Here is a 20,707-nt window from a genome sequence, read left to right on the forward strand (position 1 = left end):
ACCTACGTCACTCACATGGAGCACTCACATAGCAGTAATGAAGTGAAACAGTAAGAAAAATTTAAAAGAAAGATAACAATTCCTGACCTTTACTTGTGGTGAATAAATAATAAAAAACAAAGTACATTTGTACATACATCGAAATGACGGAACTTTTTTTTTTTAATAAATAAATGGGAGATGGTGACGTAACCATGAAATGATGTATATTGAGTCCGACGTAACCCGAGGACTGCCTGTATTAGCAGTTGAGTGATGTGGGAAAAATAGAACAGCATAAGAGGGATCAGGAGGACATTAGGAAGAGGTCTTATTTTCTAGCCATTGTGAGTGTGTGAGTGTGTGTGAGTGTGAGAATGTGTGTGAGAGAATGTGTGAGTGTGAGTGTGTGAGTGTGTGTGTGAGTGTGTGTGAGAGAATGTGTGTGAGTGTGTGTGTGTGTGTGAGTGTGAGAGTGTGTGTGAGAGAATGTGTGTGTGTGTGTGTGTGTGTGAGTGTGTGAGTGTGTGTGTGTAAGATCCAGTATGGTAAGAGAATGAGGAGTGAACCAAACTCCTGCACTCATTTCTCTCATGTCCATTCCTTAAACCCTGCTTCCCTCAGGCATCTCAGACTCCAGGAGTCCTCACTGAACCTCCTACCTCATCTGCTTAGTGACACCTAAGTCAAAATGTTCCAGTCATGCTCTCCCCTGCGTCCGTTACTGCTTTTTGTTGATCCTAAGTGTTACCCCCTTTACTATCACTATTTTGTTTTCCTTCAAGCACGTGTTCTTTCTTGCCTAATCTATTACAAAAGCTCGCAGCAGCCCTGCTTTCATCTATTTCAACTTGGACTATTTCCTGTGAATTCCCTTTGCCCTTTTGGAGCCAGAATATTTTGAAATGCATATGATCATGTCTCTCAGTGGCTGAAGTATTATCGATCTTTGAAAGATAATCATCAAAAACTATTTAAAAAGGGAAAGAATGTGTGAGTTATTGAAAAAAAATGAATGTCAGAAGACCTAAGTTCAGTCGACTTCTAAGAAAATTTGGGGTGCTGGACATTTTCCTCCAATAAAGGAGAAGGTTTAGCTAAAAATCACTTCCGGTTTTCAATATTGTGAATTTAGCTCTTCCAGGAGAAGGGTGAATGAGGATTGTGGTATGTAAAGAGACCTCTTCTCAGCTTGAAAAAGGAGAGGACTTGTGATGTAACTCGGGGGAAGGTATTGGAAATATTAAGTACTGTTCCTATTCATCTGCTTCCTTACCTCAAACATCCCAGTCACCTCTTTAAAGAAAACCTACTTAAGGCCAACCCACAGCATAAACAAGGAAAAAGCAAACAAAGTCTAAAAAAAAAAAAAAGAGTTGGGAAGTCAGGCTAACCAGATGGAAAATGCCAGCCCCACTTTTTTTTTCTTTCTTTTTTTTTTTGCTATGGGAGTTGAGAAAGTGAGTTCAGGCTTGCTTCTCTTTAAAATATTGGCCACTCATAGATCTGTCCTTCCTTTCTTCATGGCTTCAAAAGTCTTTCATGTTATCAATGGTAAAAGGAGACAGTCTAAAGGCAACCCTTACCACTGGGCTCCTTCACCATTTTCCCCAGCGCCTGAACCATGTAGTATTTTATTTTGTGGTTTATGAGTTCAAGTAGGTATTTTTTTTTGGTCTTGTTTTGATTTTGGTGAGTGATCAGCATACTTGGAATAAAGGAGCAGAGAAATTGAAGGTAACTGCCACATGGTTACTTAAGTTCATTTCTCCTCTTTTCCTTTGTGACACAAATTTATCCCCCTAATATAAATTGTATGATAAATTTGTTTTTTGTAGGCCCTTGTGTCTTCCTTTCCCTGATAAATAATGTCTTTTTTTAAAACAAGGAAGAAATGGGCAAAACTCAGAAATGTTAGCATGAAAATATAACACCTAACATTAAATGACAATATATTGTATGGTAACATTTCAGGCACATATTAATCCCTGTAACTGGCATTGGGTTTGCTCCTGCTTCAGTTCTAATTGTTGGGTAGCTAGCTCTGTTTTATGCACACTAGACCGTCTTAAATGCATAAAAATAGCCTGTGAGATTGTTAGTTTAAAAAGGCCCCATAACACCCTTATCAGAGTAGCTGCATATGACCTTGACTTCCTCAAAGACCTCTGAAATACGCACATGGCATTTTCAGATTCATTATGAGCTAATAAGCACAGTTAACCTTCTTGCCTAAATAATTAGCATTCCAAACACAAGTCTAAACTAAAAACTAGGATGTGAGTTGTTAATCCTACTATCCATACATATGAAGAGTACTTTCAGCCTATGATGATATCAAAACATTAACTTTAAAAGTGTCGTTCTGAGGGGATCAGAGTAGCATAAAAATATTGTCTATTCCTTTTGAAACATGTAAAACAGACTGTGGAAAATTTCCACTTGACCCATGCTTTAAACATCCTGTAATATCTCTACTGTGCCAAATATAGAGATTTATTTTTAATAACTTCTCTAGTGATAACACACATGGTTTAAGTTCAAGAGAAAATAAAATAAGGAAAGCAAAAGATTAATGGATGCAGAATTTCTGTAACTAACATTTATTTCAAAGGCCCCAGATATCTGTGAAACAGCTTGCATTTAAATGTTTTAGCTTTCTACAGTTCAGCAACATTGCCCTTCAAAGCATGTTTTTATCAACAACTTTTTTAGTAACTTTGCTCAGTTTTAACAGCTTTACTGTGAATTTCAAGACTTCAGACATTTTCCTCACTCTTCCTTTTATTAAGAATATATGAGGGCTTGAAGAAATGTCAGCACTCTCCAATATGTGTGTTTTAGTACCCTAGATTAAAATGTAGATTTTAGGGCCAGACTGCTTGGGTTTGCATCCCAGCTCTGCCGTCCCCTCACTTTGTATAACCGAGTACAGGAGTCTTAGGAGTCTCGGTTTCCTCATCTGTAAAGTTTGAATAATAGTAACTTCCATGTAGAAAATTTGTGAGATTAAATGAGTTGGTACATGTTAAGACCTCAGAACAATGCCTCACACATTGTAAGCAAAGAGTAAATATTCATTTTTATTACAAATATACACATATATATTTTCATATGGATAGATATATAAAGTCTAAATCCATATGCTTCATTTAAAGTGATTTATTCCTCATCCTAGCTGGTTTTGCTCAGTGGGTAGAGCGTCAGTCTGCGGACCAAAGGGTCCCGGGTTTGACTAGTCAAGGGCACGTACCTGGGTTGCAGGCTCCTCCCTGGCCTGGGCCCTGGTCGGGGTGCATGCAGGAGGAAACCAGTTGATGTGTTTCTCTCACATCGATGTTTCTCTCTGTCCCTCTCTAAAAAAAATCAATGAAAAAAAATCCTTGTTGAGGATTAAAATTAAAATTAAATGAATAAAGTGAATTGTTCCTCAAATAATCATCCTTTGCATAATAAGTTTTCTCAGTTGACTGTGTAGGAACCATGGAGAGTGGAACCATGGAGAGTGGAATGTCAGGTTCTTGCTTCTCAGGTAAATGAGAAGCATGTTTATTGCACTGAAACAACAAAAAATGAAACCATGAAGAACGTCTTTGCAGAATTTGTAGTCCCAGTCTGTTTATTGTGGGTTTGACAGCACATCTGCATCATCACCTCTGCTGAGTTAGCAGACACTGACAGTGTTGGGAAAGGACGTCATGAATGCCTTTCTGGGGCTCCAGTTTGCATCTCTGGCCCTGTTGGTCCTCAGGGCTCCCATTAATAATTGCTGATGTGCTTTGCATTCCCAACACATAATGAAAGAGGATTAACATCTGTTGTGCCAAAAAAAAAAAAAAAAGGAACACTAATATTTCTTATAGTGGACCATCTTTGTTTTACCAGGTTTAATTCAATAGCTTTCCTTTGTTTACATAGGGATTTATGCATTTTACATGGTCCCCATCAGAAAATGTTGGCAAGCTTAACCTTTTGCACTCGGATGTCCAGTGTGACTCGACACGGTTAGCATTAGAATAAAGGAATCGAGAAAAAAGCAAGCGAGTGCAAAGGGTTAAAGAACTGTGCACTGAAACTTTGATGGGCTCTCTGCAAAATGTCACAGACCCCAGACTCACTATTTCTGAAACATCGTTGTGAAGAAAAATATGCAAATGTTCTTACTGTGCAGGATCCATTGTCTAAGTGCTGAGCTTGTTTCATTTTTCAAATTATGTTGTGGGAAGAATCATGACTTTTTTAAGGGGTCAAAAATGAGGAAATGCAAACTCTTAACTATGGCATTCTTTAAGCTACTAAAACACTAAAAAAATACATGTCTCTGTATTCTTAAGTTCCATGTTTGATTTTTAGTCAGTGGCTAAAGATGGAGTAGAGCATTGCCAGTTTACAGAGTTATGGTTATATAAACTGAGGCGCATCTCAGAATAGTACATTACAGTTGCCTTGTCTGTAAAATAAAAGGAATAATAATGTCATTCAGTATAGTTGACCAAATTATTTGTGAGAATAATGAAATAAATAATTCATTCAAATTCTGAATTAGAAATATTATTTGCTATTTATATAACATTTGCTTAATACATTTCTTTTCTTTAGGCCAGGACTTCTCAACATCAGTGAGCCTGCTGCACAGCCCTGGCTGGCAGACACGTGGCCTAACACTGGTAACAATCACAATGACTGCTCCATCAACTGCTGCACAGCGGGCAGTGGGAACAGCGATAGCAACCTCACCACCTACAGTCGCCCAGGTTAGAGACCCAGAGACATCTTGCTAAATTTCTTTCTTTTTTTTCTTGATAAATTTCTTTCCCTCCCTACGTTGGAAGGAAAACTTGATCACCATTTTCGTGAGATTCTGAGTATGGTTTGGCAGTCTAGCCTATTTACTTTTCCATCCCTACATCTCCACAATTTATTCTCCCACAAAAATGATTCCCAGTGTTTGATGGAAGTATGGAGAATATAAACTCCAGAATAGGAACCAAATTAGGAAAACTGAAATTATGTAAAAGTTTTCATCTTCATAAAAATGTTTGCAGTTATAATTTTTAATTGTAATTAATTATTTTCAACATTTGGGGAATAAAACATCAAAATGTGAATAAACCTATAGTTTGAGAGAACCAAATTCTTAACAGCAGTAATAATAATAATAATAACTATGTAACAATAATAAAAATGTTTAATTAACTGAAATTTAAAATCACATTTTTATAGTATAGAAGTAAATCCTGATGACATAAGAAATATATATCTTTTGCAGATGTGTATGCATCTTTTATTTTGTGTTGTATGTTCTTGGTTCAGAAATATATGCAAGGAAATTACTTTGCTAAAATTTCATGCTAAAATATGAATGTGTAGTACGTAATATTTGGATGGATAAAAAAATTATAAGTGATTTTTATTTTTAAAAACTTCAACATTCACAATATGGGAATATTAAAATAATTGTAAAGAATCAGAAGATATGACTATAGAAGTAAAATAATCCATAATCCATTGAATTAAGAACAGGGAAACAGAACATGGCATTTAAGTAAAGATGGTATATATGTTATATAAAGAGTAGTCATAGTGTAATTTGTAACTCTGACCTGGAAAGATCTCCCAATAGATATGGATAGGAATGTAACATAACCCTGTGACAAAGTCCATGTTTGCCAAAGGTCCATATGCTAGTTGTCCAGACAGGTGGATGCTCACATAATTATAAATAAAAGGAAGACCATGCTGAGCTCTATATAAGAAAAAAATTATAATAGTCATTTAAATTTATATGTAAAGCTGTGTTGTCCAATATGGTAGCCTCTGGCTATAGGTGGCTATATTCAAATTTTAAAAATACAATTTAAAATGAAAAATTCTATTTTTTTCATCTTTATTGTTGAAAGTATTACGTATGGCCCCTTTTTTCTCACATTGACTCCTTATAGCCGCCTCCGCACCCCACCCCAGGCCTCCACCATCTTATTGTCTGTGTTCATGGGTTTTGCATATATGCATACAAGTTATTTGGTTGATCTCTTCCCACCCACCCACCCCTCACCCCCGCCTTCCTTCTGAGGTTCTGCCGTCTGATCTGTACTTCTATGTCTCTGGGTCTATTTTGTTCATCATTTTATTTTGTTCATTTGATTCCACATATCATGTGATACTTGTCTTTCTCTGACTGGCTTATTTAACTTAGCATAATACTCTCCAGGTCTCTCCATGCTATCTCAAAGGGTAAGAGATCCTTCTTTTTTACTGCTGCATAGTATTCCATGGTATAAATGTACCACAGTTTTTTATCCACTCATCTACTGATGGGCACTGGGGCTGTTTCCAGACCTTAGCTATTGTAATTTGTGCTGCTATGAACATAAGGATGCATATATCTTTTCTGATTGGTGTTTCTGGTTTCTTAGGATATATTCCTAGAAGTCAGATCACTGGGTCAAATGGTTGTTCCATTTTTTATTTTTTGAGGAAACTCCATACTGTTTCCATAATGGCTGCACCAGTCTGCATTACTCCTAGCAGTGTACTAGGGTTCCCTTTTCTCCACATCCTCACCAGCACTTCTCATTTTTGACTTGTTGATGGTAGCCATCCTGACAGATGTGAGGTGATACCTCATTGTCCTTTTAATTTGCATCTTTCTCATGACCAGTGACTTTGAGCATTTTTTCATATGTCTCTTGGCCATCTGAAGGTCTGCTTTGGTGGAGCGTCTATTTAGGTCCTTTGCCCATTTTTTAATTGGATTGTTTGTCTTTCTTTTGTTAAGTTGTATGAATTCTTTATATATTTTGGATATTAACCCTTTATCAGATGAATCATTGGAAAATATGTTCTCCCATACAGTGAGCTCCCTTTTCATTTTGTTGATTATTTCTTTTGCTGTGCAGAAGCTTCTTATTTTGATGTAGTCTCATTTTTTTTATTTTCTCCTTAGTTTCCTTTGCCCTAAGAGATGAATCTGAAAACATGTTGCTATGAGAGATGTCTAAGATTTGTCTGCCTATGGTTTCTTTTAAGATTTTTATGGTTTCACATCCTACATTTTAGTCTTTTATCCATTTTGATTTAATTTTTGTGTATGGTGTAAGTTGGTGGTCTAGTTACATTATTTTTGCACATATCTGTCTAAATTTTCCCAGCACCATTTATTGAAGAGATTGCTCTTGCCTTCTTTGTCAAATATCAATTGAGCGTAATGGCTTGGGTCAATTTCTGGGGTCTCTGTTCTTTTCTAATGATCTATATGCCTTTTCCTGTGCCAGTACCATGCTGTTTTGATTACAGTGGCTTTGTAGTAAAACTTGATATCTGGTATTGTTATCCCTCCAACTTTATTTTTTCTCCAGATTGCTGTGGCTATTCAGGGTCTTTTTTTGTTCCATATAAATTTTTGGAGTTTTTGCTCAATACTTGTGAAATATGCCATTGGTTCTTTTATAGGGATTGCGTTGAATCTATAGATTGCTTTGGGTAGTATGGACATTTTAACGATGTTAAGTCTATCAATCCATGAACCGTTATATTCTTCCACTTGTTTATATCTTCCTCTATCTCTTTTTTCAATGTCCTGTGGTTTTCTGAGTATAAATCTTTTACCTCCTTGGTTAAATTTATTCCTAAGTATCTTAAACTTTTTGTTGCTGTGATAAATGAGAGTGTTTAGTTTCTCTTTCTGAGAATTCATTATTGGTGTATAAAATGCCATTGATTACTGAGTATTAGTTTTGTATCCTGCTACATTGCCAAATTCCTTTATTAAGTCTAGTAGATTTTTTTTATGGAGTCTTTAGGGTTTTCTGAGTACAATATCATGTCATCTGCAAATAATGAGAGTTTTACTTCCTTATTTCCAATTTGGATGCCTTTTATGTTTTCTTCTTGTCTGATCGCTGTGACTAGGACTTCCAGTACTGTGTTGAATAAGAGTGGTGAAAGCAGACATCCCTGTCTTTTTTCCTGTTCTTAGGGGAAATTGTTTTAGTTTTTGCCCATTGAGTATGATCTTGGCTGTAGGTTTGTCATATATGGCTTTTATTATGTGGAGGTATGATCATATTTAAGTTTGCATTTTTAGTATCAACCATGTTCATTTATCATTTTTTAAGATATCCAATCTTCAAGGTGACCCACTTTGCTGAGAGTGTTTATCAAAAATGGGTGTTGGATTTTGTCCAATGCTTTTTCTGCATCTATTGATATGATCATGTTATTTTTGTCTTTTGATTTGTTTATGTAATGTATCACATTTATTGATTTGCAAATATTGTACCAGCCTTGCATCCCTGGAATAAATCCCACTTGGTCATGGTGTCTGATCTTTTAATATATTTCTGTATCAGATTTGCTAAAGTTCTTCATTCTTACTAACCACAATCAAGTGCTCAGTTGCCACATGTGGCTAGTGGCTACTGTATTCACAATGCAGAACAGAACATGCCCATTATCTCTAGCACTCAGTTAGAAAGACTGGGGAAGAGAAATGTTGTTACCAAATCTGTGTGGCCTTTAATAATATTTCTTAACCGCTATTCAACAAAAGTTAATACCTATAAATTAAATATTAGAATTGGTAAAGGCCAGATGAATAAAATAATTCTCCTCCTTGATCATTTATTATTGAAATGACAAGTAGTCGAACTTAGTATAAGGGAAGTTGCAATTTTTCTTAAGATCATATTTAAGGTTGCATCTTTAATATCAACCACGTTTATTTATCATTTTTTAAAATATCCAGTCTTCAAGGTGACCAATTAATATTGGTGCCACTAGAAGCTACATGAATAACATAATGGTATTTTTATCATTGTAGCTTCACTAATATTTTAAAAATTTTTAAATGTCTAATTTTAAATTATGATTTGACTTTCTCCTACTTTTTAAATATTTTAATAGCAGGCTTTAACTATTTCTACATAAACATATCAGGTACTTCATTCTCAAATATTTCAATGAAGAAAAATTAAAGGGAAATTAAGATAGTAGACATAATAGATATTATTTCATATTTTATTTGATTAAATTACCCCAGTTACTTATGATTCCTTTTGCCATCAATATTGTCATTCTTGTGATCTCTGGTCTGTCCCATTGATCTATCTTCCTATTCTTGTGCCAGTACCAGGCTGTTTTGATTATAGTGGCTTTGTAGTATAACTTGATATCTGGTATTATGGTCCCTTCAACTTTGTAAAACCATGAAAAAAATGATTAGTATCTTTCCCTGACAATGATTATCCTACATGAGCAAGAGAATAACTAATAAAATTTCCTGAGCACTATGTACTATCACTCCTTTGTTCCTCATATCTTTTGAGCAGAGGTACTTTCTAAAATACTTAAATCTCATGTTCTTTGACAGGGGGCAGAGTTGTTTTTTTCTTTGTTTGGATTCTGAACTCATACATTTTGTTCTATTGCTTTGATAGCTAACCAGTAGCTTCAAGTAGTTCAATCACTACAGACTAGAAAATTTTAATTTGACACATAAAGATATTCATGTATGTATTATTTTGGTGGAACTTCTCTTAATAGGGTTGTTAAAGAAAAGTTATATTAAATTGGGAAAATTATTTACTATATAGCACTAGCAGAATAAATTCCGTGTGTCCTCTCTTATTTCCTCAAATTTTAATTGTTTTCTTTAGGAAGCACATGTAAATACTTGGCCCTTTCCTTCTATCTTATTTGTTCTTGACATAACAATTTTACTGTGACTCGCAAAGCTACTTACAAAGAAATTTAAAACAAATAACCATGGAGAATGACTTTTTCCTTTTCCTCTTCGTTGCACATAGCTGATTGTATAGCAAATTATAACAACCAACTGGATAACAAACAAACAAATCTGATGCTCCCTGAGTCAACTGTTTATGGTGATGTGGACCTTAGTAACAAAATCAATGAGATGAAAACCTTCAATAGCCCAAATCTGAAGGATGGGCGTTTTGTCAATCCATCAGGGCAGCCCACTCCTTATGCCACCACCCAGCTCATCCAGTCCAACCTCAGCAACAACATGAACAATGGCAGCGGGGACTCCGGCGAGAAGCACTGGAAGCCGCCCGGGCAGCAGAAACAAGAAATGGCACCAATTCAGTATAACATCATGGAGCAAAACAAACTGAACAAAGGTGAAGAGCTTTGCCTTCATTCCCATTCTTTTCTGTATCGGTACCCTTAACCCTTCTGCCCTACGTGCGGAAACGCATCCGGCACTAGCAAGCGAGCCCTTTCCTTTGTCACCAAAGTATTCTTATTTCTTTGGTTTAAAAATGTCCAGTGTCAAAGAGTTAGTTAGCACAACAATAACCTTGGAAATTGATTTTAAAATAAATATAAGTATTTTTGAATGGTTTTGAGATTAATTTAAATTTAATCGTAGGTGAGGTATTGCTTAGGACAGACGATCTTTTATTCATAAGGCAGATGTACCACCGGCACAATACCTCACATTTTAAATAAATAGACTATTCCATTTTTCCAGTCAAGGATGGAAGATAATTGCTTCTATATGGTCATATAAATGAATGGCACTTTTATATCAAACTGAAGAAAAATAATTAAATTGAACTGGAGAAGTGGTTCAGTTTGCTGTCTCCCTCTCACCTCATGCGGTTACTGTATGATTGTAGAACCTAAGTTTCTTTGGTTGACCTGATTGAAGTCTGTCAGGATAGAACCTAAAATAAATTGAGTTTAGTGTTAACTTGTCGCAGCAGAATGGTATTTTATGGCCAGAGGGGAATGTTTCTCTATTGTAATATGTGTGAGTTTGAAGAGACTGGTATTTGATTTCTTTGTAGTCCTTCAGGCTACTGCTTTAATAACATGATTTGTAAAGTTATGTCATAAAAAAAGCGATTGCTCTCATTTGAATAGATCAGGCAATTTTGTATGAGTGTCCAGGTAAAAGATACATTTTATTGTAGATAATTAGAGATATAGACTTATTTTTCTTTAGCCTTGAGTTGGGACCTCTTTTTTAAAAAATAGAACAGATTACAGTTACAGATTACACAACAGCTTAAACCTACTATTTCGTTTGATTGTTAGTATTATATGTTCTAATTTAATAATACACATCTTGCTTTTTTTTCTAAGTTTAAGAAAACACTTGATTGGCATAATAACCCAATTCAATAAATATTTCTTAAGACTCTTGCACAAATTCATGACAGAGTCTGACAAAGATGGATAAGACTGTTCTGCAATCATAGAGTTTGTAGTGAGGATTCAAACTATTGTTACAGTATTCCTCCATAGTACATGGCTTTACTGTGGACTGTGGAAAGGTCTGACAGCCCTCTGTACAAATATTTCAGAACTCTGATTTATTGTTTATACTGCTTGTAAACAGACTTGGTATGTGAAACTATAATAAAGGCGCTGGCATGCAACTAGACTGACAGATTATTACTCATTACATTCCAGTGGTGAGTTTATCATGTAGACTGTTCCCTCTGCCTTTGTGGCAGATTGAAATACTTTGCTTTCTTATCATGGATATATTTTTATTAGATATAATCTTGCTGACAAGTTTCCGTTTTATTTTTTATTTTACTTATTTTTTATGATTTAAAGACATGATATTTCCTGATTTCTCATTGTTAAAATGATTTTGTTACTCTATTTATAAAGGTAAGAAGTTAAGCAAATCTGATTTCTGGAAAACCTGATTTACAAAGAATTTAAGGAGAAGAAATAGTCTCTCATAGGATTTGTTCACATCTATGTTTAGTCTAATTCATGTGAAAAAAATGATGCAAATAATTTGTATTTTATAAATCATTTTTAAAAATTATTTTAAATTGAATTTATTGGGGTGACATTGGTTAATAAATAAGGTTTCAGGTATACAATTCTATAATAAATCATCTGTATATTGTATCATGTGTTTACCACCCCAAGTCAAGTCTCCTTATAAATCTTAAAGGAGACATGTTTAAAGGTCTTTATTTTTTCTTGACTTTTCCTCTGGAACATTTACACATGTCTTAGCAAGTGATCAACATGATGGTTTAAAAAGCCTAATTGTTGTTAAATGATTGAGGCACCAAAAAGAAAATAAATGTTTAATTGTTTTCATCCAAAATGTCTAGATTATCGAGCAAATGACACAATTCCTCCAACTATCCCATACAACCAATCATATGACCAGAATACAGGAGGATCCTACAATAGTTCTGACCGGGGCAGTAGTACATCTGGTAAGTAAGGGGAAAGAAAGAGAAAGTCAGCATTTCTTTTCAAAAGATGTTGCATTCTAAGATTATGAATTGAATGCTAATGAACTGAAGTGTATATATGACATGTCTGTAACTTCATATAATTGTAATCTTTCAGATATGGGTCTTGTCTCTGTAATTTGAAGAACTACCTATTCACAAAACCATTTTATGTTCTATTTGCTAACAAAGACGAGGATCCTATTTTCCTCCTTGTTGAGGAGCTTTAATAAAGCCAGATCATGAAGTAGTCTTTAAAGGCTGTTACACCTTCCCCAATTCCAAGCCAAATATAATTTAAAAATTTTGCATATATAGTTAATCTTCTAATGTTACCATTTGAAGGCACATCAAATTTTGGCACTTGAGAATCAAAAGCCTCGGCGACAATATTGTGAGATCTAGGTACAATAGAAACTTGCCTCAGTTTATAAACTCTCTACTCCCTCAATTCTTGCAGTAAAACCTCATTAAGCAACCTCCCAACTTAAGTCTGGAAGTACCTCAGAAATCACATTGATGCCTCTTCCCTGTGGTCTTCGTGCTGTTGCAGCTGTTTGCCAGCTGTTTTCCTGATAGGGCCTGCAGATGGGAGCTTTCTAGTACTTAAGTCCTGTTTTTCTAATTAAAGGCAGTTCATTATTAGAACTAACATGTGGCAAGTCACACCACAATGAGAACACAACCAATTGATCTTGACTCTAGTATGTTTCCCCAGGACATGGTAGAAATATCACTTTTGAACATCTGGACTAAAATTGTTGCTAGGTGCTTTTAGCCAAGTGTCTCCACCTCTCTTTTATAATGAATACTAGAGGCCTGGTACACAAAATTCATGCACAGTGGGGGGGTTCTGCAGCCTGGCCTGCACCCTCTCACAATCTGGGACCCCTCGGGGGTGTCTGACTGCCGGTTTAGGCCCTATCCCTGTAGTCAGACATCCGGCAGTTGGACATCCCTCTTGCAATCCGGGACCGCACGCCCCTAACAGCTCACCTGCCTGCCTGCTCAGTGCACGTCATAGCAACTGGTTGTTCTGGTCAGTCCAGTCATTCCACCATAATGGTCGCTTAGGTTTTTATAAATATATATATATTGTATTTGCATTTTCCCATCTTTCCTTGATTAAAGAATGGAGATTGGGTATTTTCTAACCTGTGTTCTCATATTTGAATTAAAGAAGCTAAGAAATAGCTCTTTATTTTTTATATCTATTTTTATTCTACCATGTGTTGATTGTTTTAACAATTAAAATCTTATCAAATTACTTTTTTTTTCCTTTTTAAAGTAAGTAAATCCTGAATTAACAGAAAATTTTCAAAGACCTACTCTTGTGAAAACTAGAAAATATGTTAATATTGATATCTCATGCCATTTCATCTTTGAATTGTTAGCCACTTAGGAAATTATAACTTAATGGGGAAATATGAATCTAGGTTATTAATATTCAATTGACTTTCTCCATTCCCTCAGCTGCAATATCTAGATTCTGATGTTCTGCTGCTATTTATTACTAGGTATTCTGTGAACATTCGATGAATAGATAAAAAAATGTCAAATCTGGTGATAATTAGGGGAGAGAAGGAAGCAAGCAAATGAAGTGTAGGAGAGATTTTTGTTGTGATGTTAGGTCTGAGGACACGGATGGAGTTGTTACAGAATATATGTGCCAGTAAATCAAAAGGTATAGTCAACTCCACAGTATGTGCTCAGCCATTCCAACACAGGCCAAGTGAGTGCAGGAAGAGAGAAAGGAGACAATCATAATTTATTAGTGATAGCCTGTCCCTGGGCCCATACTCGGTGCAGTAACATACCAGTGCAAGAATGTGTGGCTTAACAAACACTGAGATTTGACTGAAAATTCCCAGGTGAAAAATAAATAAATAAAGAAATAAATAAATAAGGCTCATATGACCGGTTTCAGACCCCATGTAACTTGGAGCTGTTTCAAAGGGGTTTTAAAAATTAAGATCAACACAATTCACAGAATTTGAGAGATCATATGTGGAAAACAATTATAGAATCATTGTCTATAATGTATATAAGAATCTAAAATGTATCATATTGGAGGGAGAGGATAAAGACCATATTATCTCAAAATAACTTTTGACCCAAGTTATTTTAAAATGAATACTCTAAAATGTCCAACTACCTATGTTTAAAGAATATGCCGAATCTAAAATATGAACAACTGGGGCACGTGAATAATTGGGCTATTTCCAATTTCTAAGAATGTGCAAGAAACATCATTTTACTCTAAGCCATAAATTTATAGAAACAATGGCTAAATATACTTCTCTCCCTTTTTAAAAATAATTTTATGCTTCTTTTGTTGCTAGTTATATTCTTTCAGCAATTATTTTCATCTGCACCTGCTTTTCTGACAAAAACTAGTAATTCCATTGTGCCTAAATCATTTCAATGGGCAAGTACAAATTATATATATTCAGTGATTTAGTGCAACAGTGGAACATTAATAGATCGTATCTGTATCATATTGTATTTAAAGTTCCAGTAATTAAATATTAAGAAGGAATTTCAGAAAGTATGTCTACAGCTCATTTGTTTTAGATGATAATCCATAGTGCAATTAATTGCTGTAAGAAGATTGCTATTAATGATATGACTTGCAAAATTCATTTATGGTTTTATTGCTTTTTGCTATTTATTTTGCAGTTAAATTGTACATCTTCGATTGTATAGTTCTATTAAAAATTAATGAAGAAAAGTGTGTTTTTCTTTATATATATGAATTATAATAAGATCATATTTACAGAAAATAATTAACCCAAAGATAATAGAAAATTTTTAGAGGCCAGAAATAAAAGACTGAATTTCATTTCTTTTCAAGGGAGTCAAGGGCACAAGAAAGGGACACGAACACCCAAAGTACCAAAACAAGGTGGCATGAACTGGGCAGATCTGCTTCCCCCACCCCCGGCGCATCCTCCTCCTCATAGCAACAGTGAAGAGTTCAGTATTTCGGTGGATGAAAGGTAAGAGGAATTTCAGAACAGATGTAAGTGGAATATATGATTCTTAAGCCCATACTAAGTAATTGTTACACTAGATCACCAAGGCGAGACTGATTCCTAAGGTCCAGAAACACTTGTCTCTGAATAAAACAGTATCACAATAGGTCAGCAGGACTTTTAAACCCTCCTCAGTGCTGCCAACAATGAGGAACTTGTGCCTTGGAAACTTCTTTTAGAGCTAAGAATCATAAATATAAACACAAACATATAAATACAATTTACTTATACATTTTACATTATATACCTACAATTTATATATATAAACATGAATATATTATGAGACCACATATATATTATTATAACATATATATGATTTCATGGTTTTCAAATATCAGAACTTTTGTTGTACATTTCTGAATTTTCATAAGGTAATGATGTGGATTTGTGTCTTACCTACAGCATCCTGAAAACTGTCTGTTATTATATCATATTATGCTGAAAACTATAGAAATTTAAATCGACTGAATTGTCTCTCACAAGGATTTAACAAGTGTACGTAATACACATGACAGCAGTTAGAAAGTTAGTGTGCTTCATCCACACTCCAGATTCTGTGGAACTGGACATGGTCCCTCCCAACAAAACAAAGCAGCTGCTTCACTAATCTGATCAGTAGAGGAAAACTCACTGGATGTAGGGAACTAACAACAACCCAAAGAAACCCTACAGAATCTACCTGAAAATGCAGTCTTTTCAGTGACTATCATAGAAGTGCATTGTTCTTTCATCGCACACACGCACATACCAGTTTTATAGTTCCAACTATTCTGGGAAACAAAGTCTCTGTAGTTTTATTTTCCAATCACTTAATTATAGAATACTGACCCATTGTTCCCAGCTGAAATGCAGGGTTAGGTTCCTGCAAGCCTCTGCTCACATTTTTGTTAAATGATCCAAACCTAAATAACTTATTGTTTTATGTGTGTTTTTGTTTAAAGACATCATCTATAGTATATATTTTTGATTCATTAACATTGAACTTATAGCCAACAGCACTCTAAGTCATTCCTAAAAAAAAGGTCATCTAATATATTTTTTCATTAAGACACATCACAGTACTTTTTATCCTTGGGAACACTAGCCAGCACTTACGTAAGTAATATACTTGGGGCCATTTTAAACAGGGTAGTCGCCAATATAAAGCAAATACAGAGAGAACAATGTGGCACTATATAGACCATGAAAAGGACACCTACTTACAGTATAATCACAGAAACAAGGAGGCAGAGTGTCACCTTGTTTGCACTCTGCTAGTGATGTGGTCATCAGGTGACTCTTATTTTTTACCTCCCAGCACAAGTCTGTTGACTGATTGTGAATGAGCCACAAGTATTGACTTTGGGGTGACAGATAAATTTTAGCAAGTAGGCAAATTTGCAGATATGGCATGTGCAAATATGATGTTTGACTGTACTTTTAAAGATTCATTTTCTAGACCATGATAATGACATTAATTGCTATTTTAGTCCTCAAAAAAAAAAAAGAAAACAAACAAACAAACAAACAAAAATAACAAGAACTGAAATGAGCCCTGACCAATTTGGCTCAGTGGATAGAGTGTCGGCCTTTGGACTGAAGGGTCCCAGGTTTGATTCCGGTCAAGGGCATATACCTTGGTTGTGGGCACATCCCCAGTAGGGGGTGTGCAGAAGGCAGTTGATCGATGTTTCTAACCATCCCTCTCCCTTCCTCTCTGCAAAAAATCAATAAAATATATATTTTTTAAAAAGAACTGAAATGAAATAAGTGGGTATAGTAATAAAACAAAGGTAGACACCTCTGTGCTCCAACTGAGTCTAACTGGGAAGAATGAAGGTTTCCAGGGCTCCTGGCTTTTGTTCTTGACCTTGACAAATGAGAAGGTTCTCAATCAAGAGAAGGGGTGCTGTGGACATGAGGACCACACAGCAATGTGGACTCCTGGAGAACTAACATGAAACACATTGTAGGGAGTGAAAGGAAGCTGGGAAGGCAAATGTAAGCCAGATATCATGAATGTCTTGTATGCACTTATATTTTATTCTCTAGACAATGAGAGTCATTTATTACTTCAGAGCAAATGAGTGACCAGGGAGTGATGTGTCTTATAATAAAGTAATTTGGGAAGCAGTGTGAGGATGAAGAAAGATTGACTGGAGGCCAGGAGATGGATTAAAACGTTATTGCAGTAGCACATACAGCAGATTTAAAAAGAGGAATAGCTTCTAAAGAATTTTTAGAGATAGACTAGAGATGAACTGGGGATACTTTGAGATAGAAGAGAGAGAAATAATTCAAAGAGACTGCAAGATTTCTAGTGTTATTTGTTGACACAGGAAACATCATGGTGGGATTAGTAAAGTAAAAGAAGATACAAAGAAATCATGTTACATGAACCTCAACTTTCCTGAGCTCAGGGAAACAAGGCAGGTGGTGAAAAATGAACTAGAGAAAAGAGTAACAAGAGCACCGTTTGTATAATGCAGAAAGTCACTGCTATTCTAATCAATAACCATACGCACTGGGGCAGGAGACAAGCGAAAGGCATGGATGCTTTTCAGATCCATCTAGAGCAGTGGTTCTCAATCTTTCTAATGCCGCGACCCTTTAATACAGTTCCTCATGTTGTGGTGACCCCCAACCATAAAATTATTTTTGTTGCTACTTCATAACTGTAATTTTGCTACTGTTAATGAATCGTAATGTAAATATCTGTGTTTTCCGATGGTCTTAGGTGACCCTGCTAGCGGTTCTCAACCTGTGGGTCGTGACTCACAGGTTGAGAACCACTGCTGTAGAGCCTAAGACCATCGGAAAACACAGATAGAGCCTAAGACTCCTTTTAGAAGTACTAAGTTCAACTACATATAATTTTTCTCAAAGAAAAATTCTTAGATGTTACAGATATAACATATAATATATAATGTATATTATATAACATATAATGTATGTATAGCAATTCACAAACCTGTGTGATGGTGAACCATTTTTTTTTTTTAACAATACCTCCTGAATGTGGCCCAGGACATTCCGATGGAAGACACAGTTCAAGGCTGATACTCCATTAACTACACCATTAGTTTATCTGAATAACCCGAAGTAATTCTAAGTATCCTTATCATCTGTTTTAGCTATGACCAAGAAATGCCATGTCCAGTGCCACCAGCGAGGATGTATTTACAACAAAACGAACTGGAAGAGGAGGAAGATGAACGAGGCCCCACTCCCCCCATCCGAGGAGCAGCGTCTTCCCCGGCCGCTGTGTCTTACAGCCACCAGTCCACGGCCACCCTGACCCCGTCTCCACAGGAGGAGCTCCAGCCCATGCTACAGGACTGCCCTGAGGAGACTGGCCACATGCAGCACCAGCCCGACAGGAGGTGCGTGCTCACTAGCTTCCTTTGCTCATATCATGCAATTTCCACTCCTAAGAAGCATTTATGGAATGCTGTTACATGAAGTTATCTTCATGTCACGTGAGCCTTTTTTCCAGTATCATCACTCAGGAAGCCCTGGTAATTAACATATCAAGTAATATCGTTGACCAGAACATTAAATTAATTGGTCCCAGTGAACTTGCAACCATAAAATAATGTGCATCAATACTAACCCACTTATGATAATTGCATTTATAAACACATGGCGAATATGTAGTAAATATATGGCTTACTAATCTTGTAATGTTTTATAGACGGTGGCTGTTTTTGTATCTTAGTTTTCCTTATGCATTTGGTCTGTGGAAAATAGATTTTCTCCTGTCTTTTTAAATTAAGTCTACAGGATGATTTGTTTCCTAATGTTGCAGAAGAATGAGTTTGGTATATTCATTTTGTGTTGACATTAAGTTGGAGTCTTTTTTTGTCCTGGTTACTAAGTAATTTGTGTGTGTGTACGTGTTAGATTTTTTTAAACCAATATATTCAACGTTGTAAACCAATACATTTCCATTATATACACATACTTCACTTGTCATTTCTACCACATAAAAGCTGTTACTGCATCATCTGAGTTCTTCTCCTAGTGTGGATGATTTTGTTTGTATTATTTTATTGCCCTTGACACAGTATATTATACATATTGCTTCTTATATTCCTAATGTCATTTGAAACTGAGTATATTATTTCCCTCAGAAGATCTCCCTTCAGTGTCCTTGAATGAATAACAAATTCTGGCTTATGCTGCTTGAATTTTGTCCATTGAAACAGAACTTGCAATGTTTATGAACTATTATTCTATTAGTAAGAGGTTATTGCCAAATTCAAATCATATATTTTCTAAAATAGAAGAAGTAGCTAAACCTTCTGCTATGTGACAAAAGGGGAAGCTGGATTGTCATACATTTAAATTTAATATTATTAACCCATGGAACTTCATGAAAATTGAAAACAAATAAGGCATCTCTTTTCCTTATTAAGGTCACAAACCATCTCTGCCTCTCTAATTCAAAACAAATGAGAGGCCAATAGATGCTTTTAGCTCTGAAATACCATACCATTCTTCTTTCCTTCTCTCCAATTACCTTTCCTCACCGTTCCCTTCTGTGTTACAATTGATACCCCATATCTTCTTAGCAAGCTTCTTCCTTTCTGTCCCTTATGTCATTCTCTCCACCTCGCTCAAAACAATACAAAATTGGTTTCCCTTCATCTATCTTGACTTCTCAGCCTCTTCCTCTTATTTCCAATCCATCTTTCTCTTCATTGTTAACCACTTCCAGTTATCATGCTCTTCTTCCCTTCTATACCTTAGGATTGTGTACTCAATTCTGTCTTCCCAATTCTATTCATACTCAGCCCATTGCATTCTGCTGCCATCAGTCTACTGAACGTAACCTCCTAATGATCAATCTAAAGGCTTCTCAGACGTTATCAAACTTAAGCTTTTTTCAGTGATGGCAATTTTATGTATGTGAAGTATCTGAAGCAGGGTAACTATTCAACAAATATAAGTTCCCTACTGCCCTTACCCTTATGTTATCACTCCATCACTAGTTTCAACTATTACTTACATTCTGATGGCTTTCAAATTTATTTAGCCAGCCCCGCTCTTCTTATTGAGCACCACTGTGATATTTTCTTCCTTTCTTGCTTTGTTTTTTAATTACTTAATTAAGTATAGTTGCTACATAATATTCTATTGGTTATATTAGTTTCCTTTTTTAATATATTTTATTGAGTTCAGAGAGGAAGAGAGAGAGATAGAAACCTCAGTGATGAGAGATAATAATTGATATGCTACCTTCCCCCTACTGGGGATTGAGCCTGCAACCCAGGCCTGTGCCCTGACTGGGATTTGAACTATGACCTCCTGGTTCATAGGTCGATGCTCAACCACTGAGCCAGGCCAGCCAGGATGGCTATATTAGTTTCACGTGTACAATATAGTGATTCGACATTTCTATACTTTGCACTGTGATTACTCCACTAATTCTAGTAGTAATCCCTCACTGTGCAAACCTACCGCAATATTAGTGAG

The 20,707-nt window shown here is 35.7% G+C and overlaps 1 protein-coding gene across 1 annotated transcript in view; it reads left to right on the plus strand.

Annotated features, from left to right (window-relative positions):
* Positions 1 to 20,707, plus strand: part of ROBO1 (roundabout guidance receptor 1) — a 1,264,035-nt gene that overhangs the window by 1,214,263 nt on the left and 29,065 nt on the right. Inside the window, exons 22-26 of the mRNA XM_079766678.1 lie at positions 4,579 to 4,733; positions 9,786 to 10,121; positions 12,090 to 12,197; positions 15,070 to 15,214; positions 18,364 to 18,612. Coding sequence (XP_079622804.1) covers positions 4,579 to 4,733; positions 9,786 to 10,121; positions 12,090 to 12,197; positions 15,070 to 15,214; positions 18,364 to 18,612 — 993 coding nt within the window. The remainder of the gene's footprint in view (positions 1 to 4,578; positions 4,734 to 9,785; positions 10,122 to 12,089; positions 12,198 to 15,069; positions 15,215 to 18,363; positions 18,613 to 20,707) is intronic.

This window comes from Cnephaeus nilssonii (assembly GCF_951640355.1).
Source record: "Cnephaeus nilssonii genome assembly, chromosome: 3".
Lineage (NCBI taxonomy): Eukaryota > Metazoa > Chordata > Mammalia > Chiroptera > Vespertilionidae > Cnephaeus > Cnephaeus nilssonii.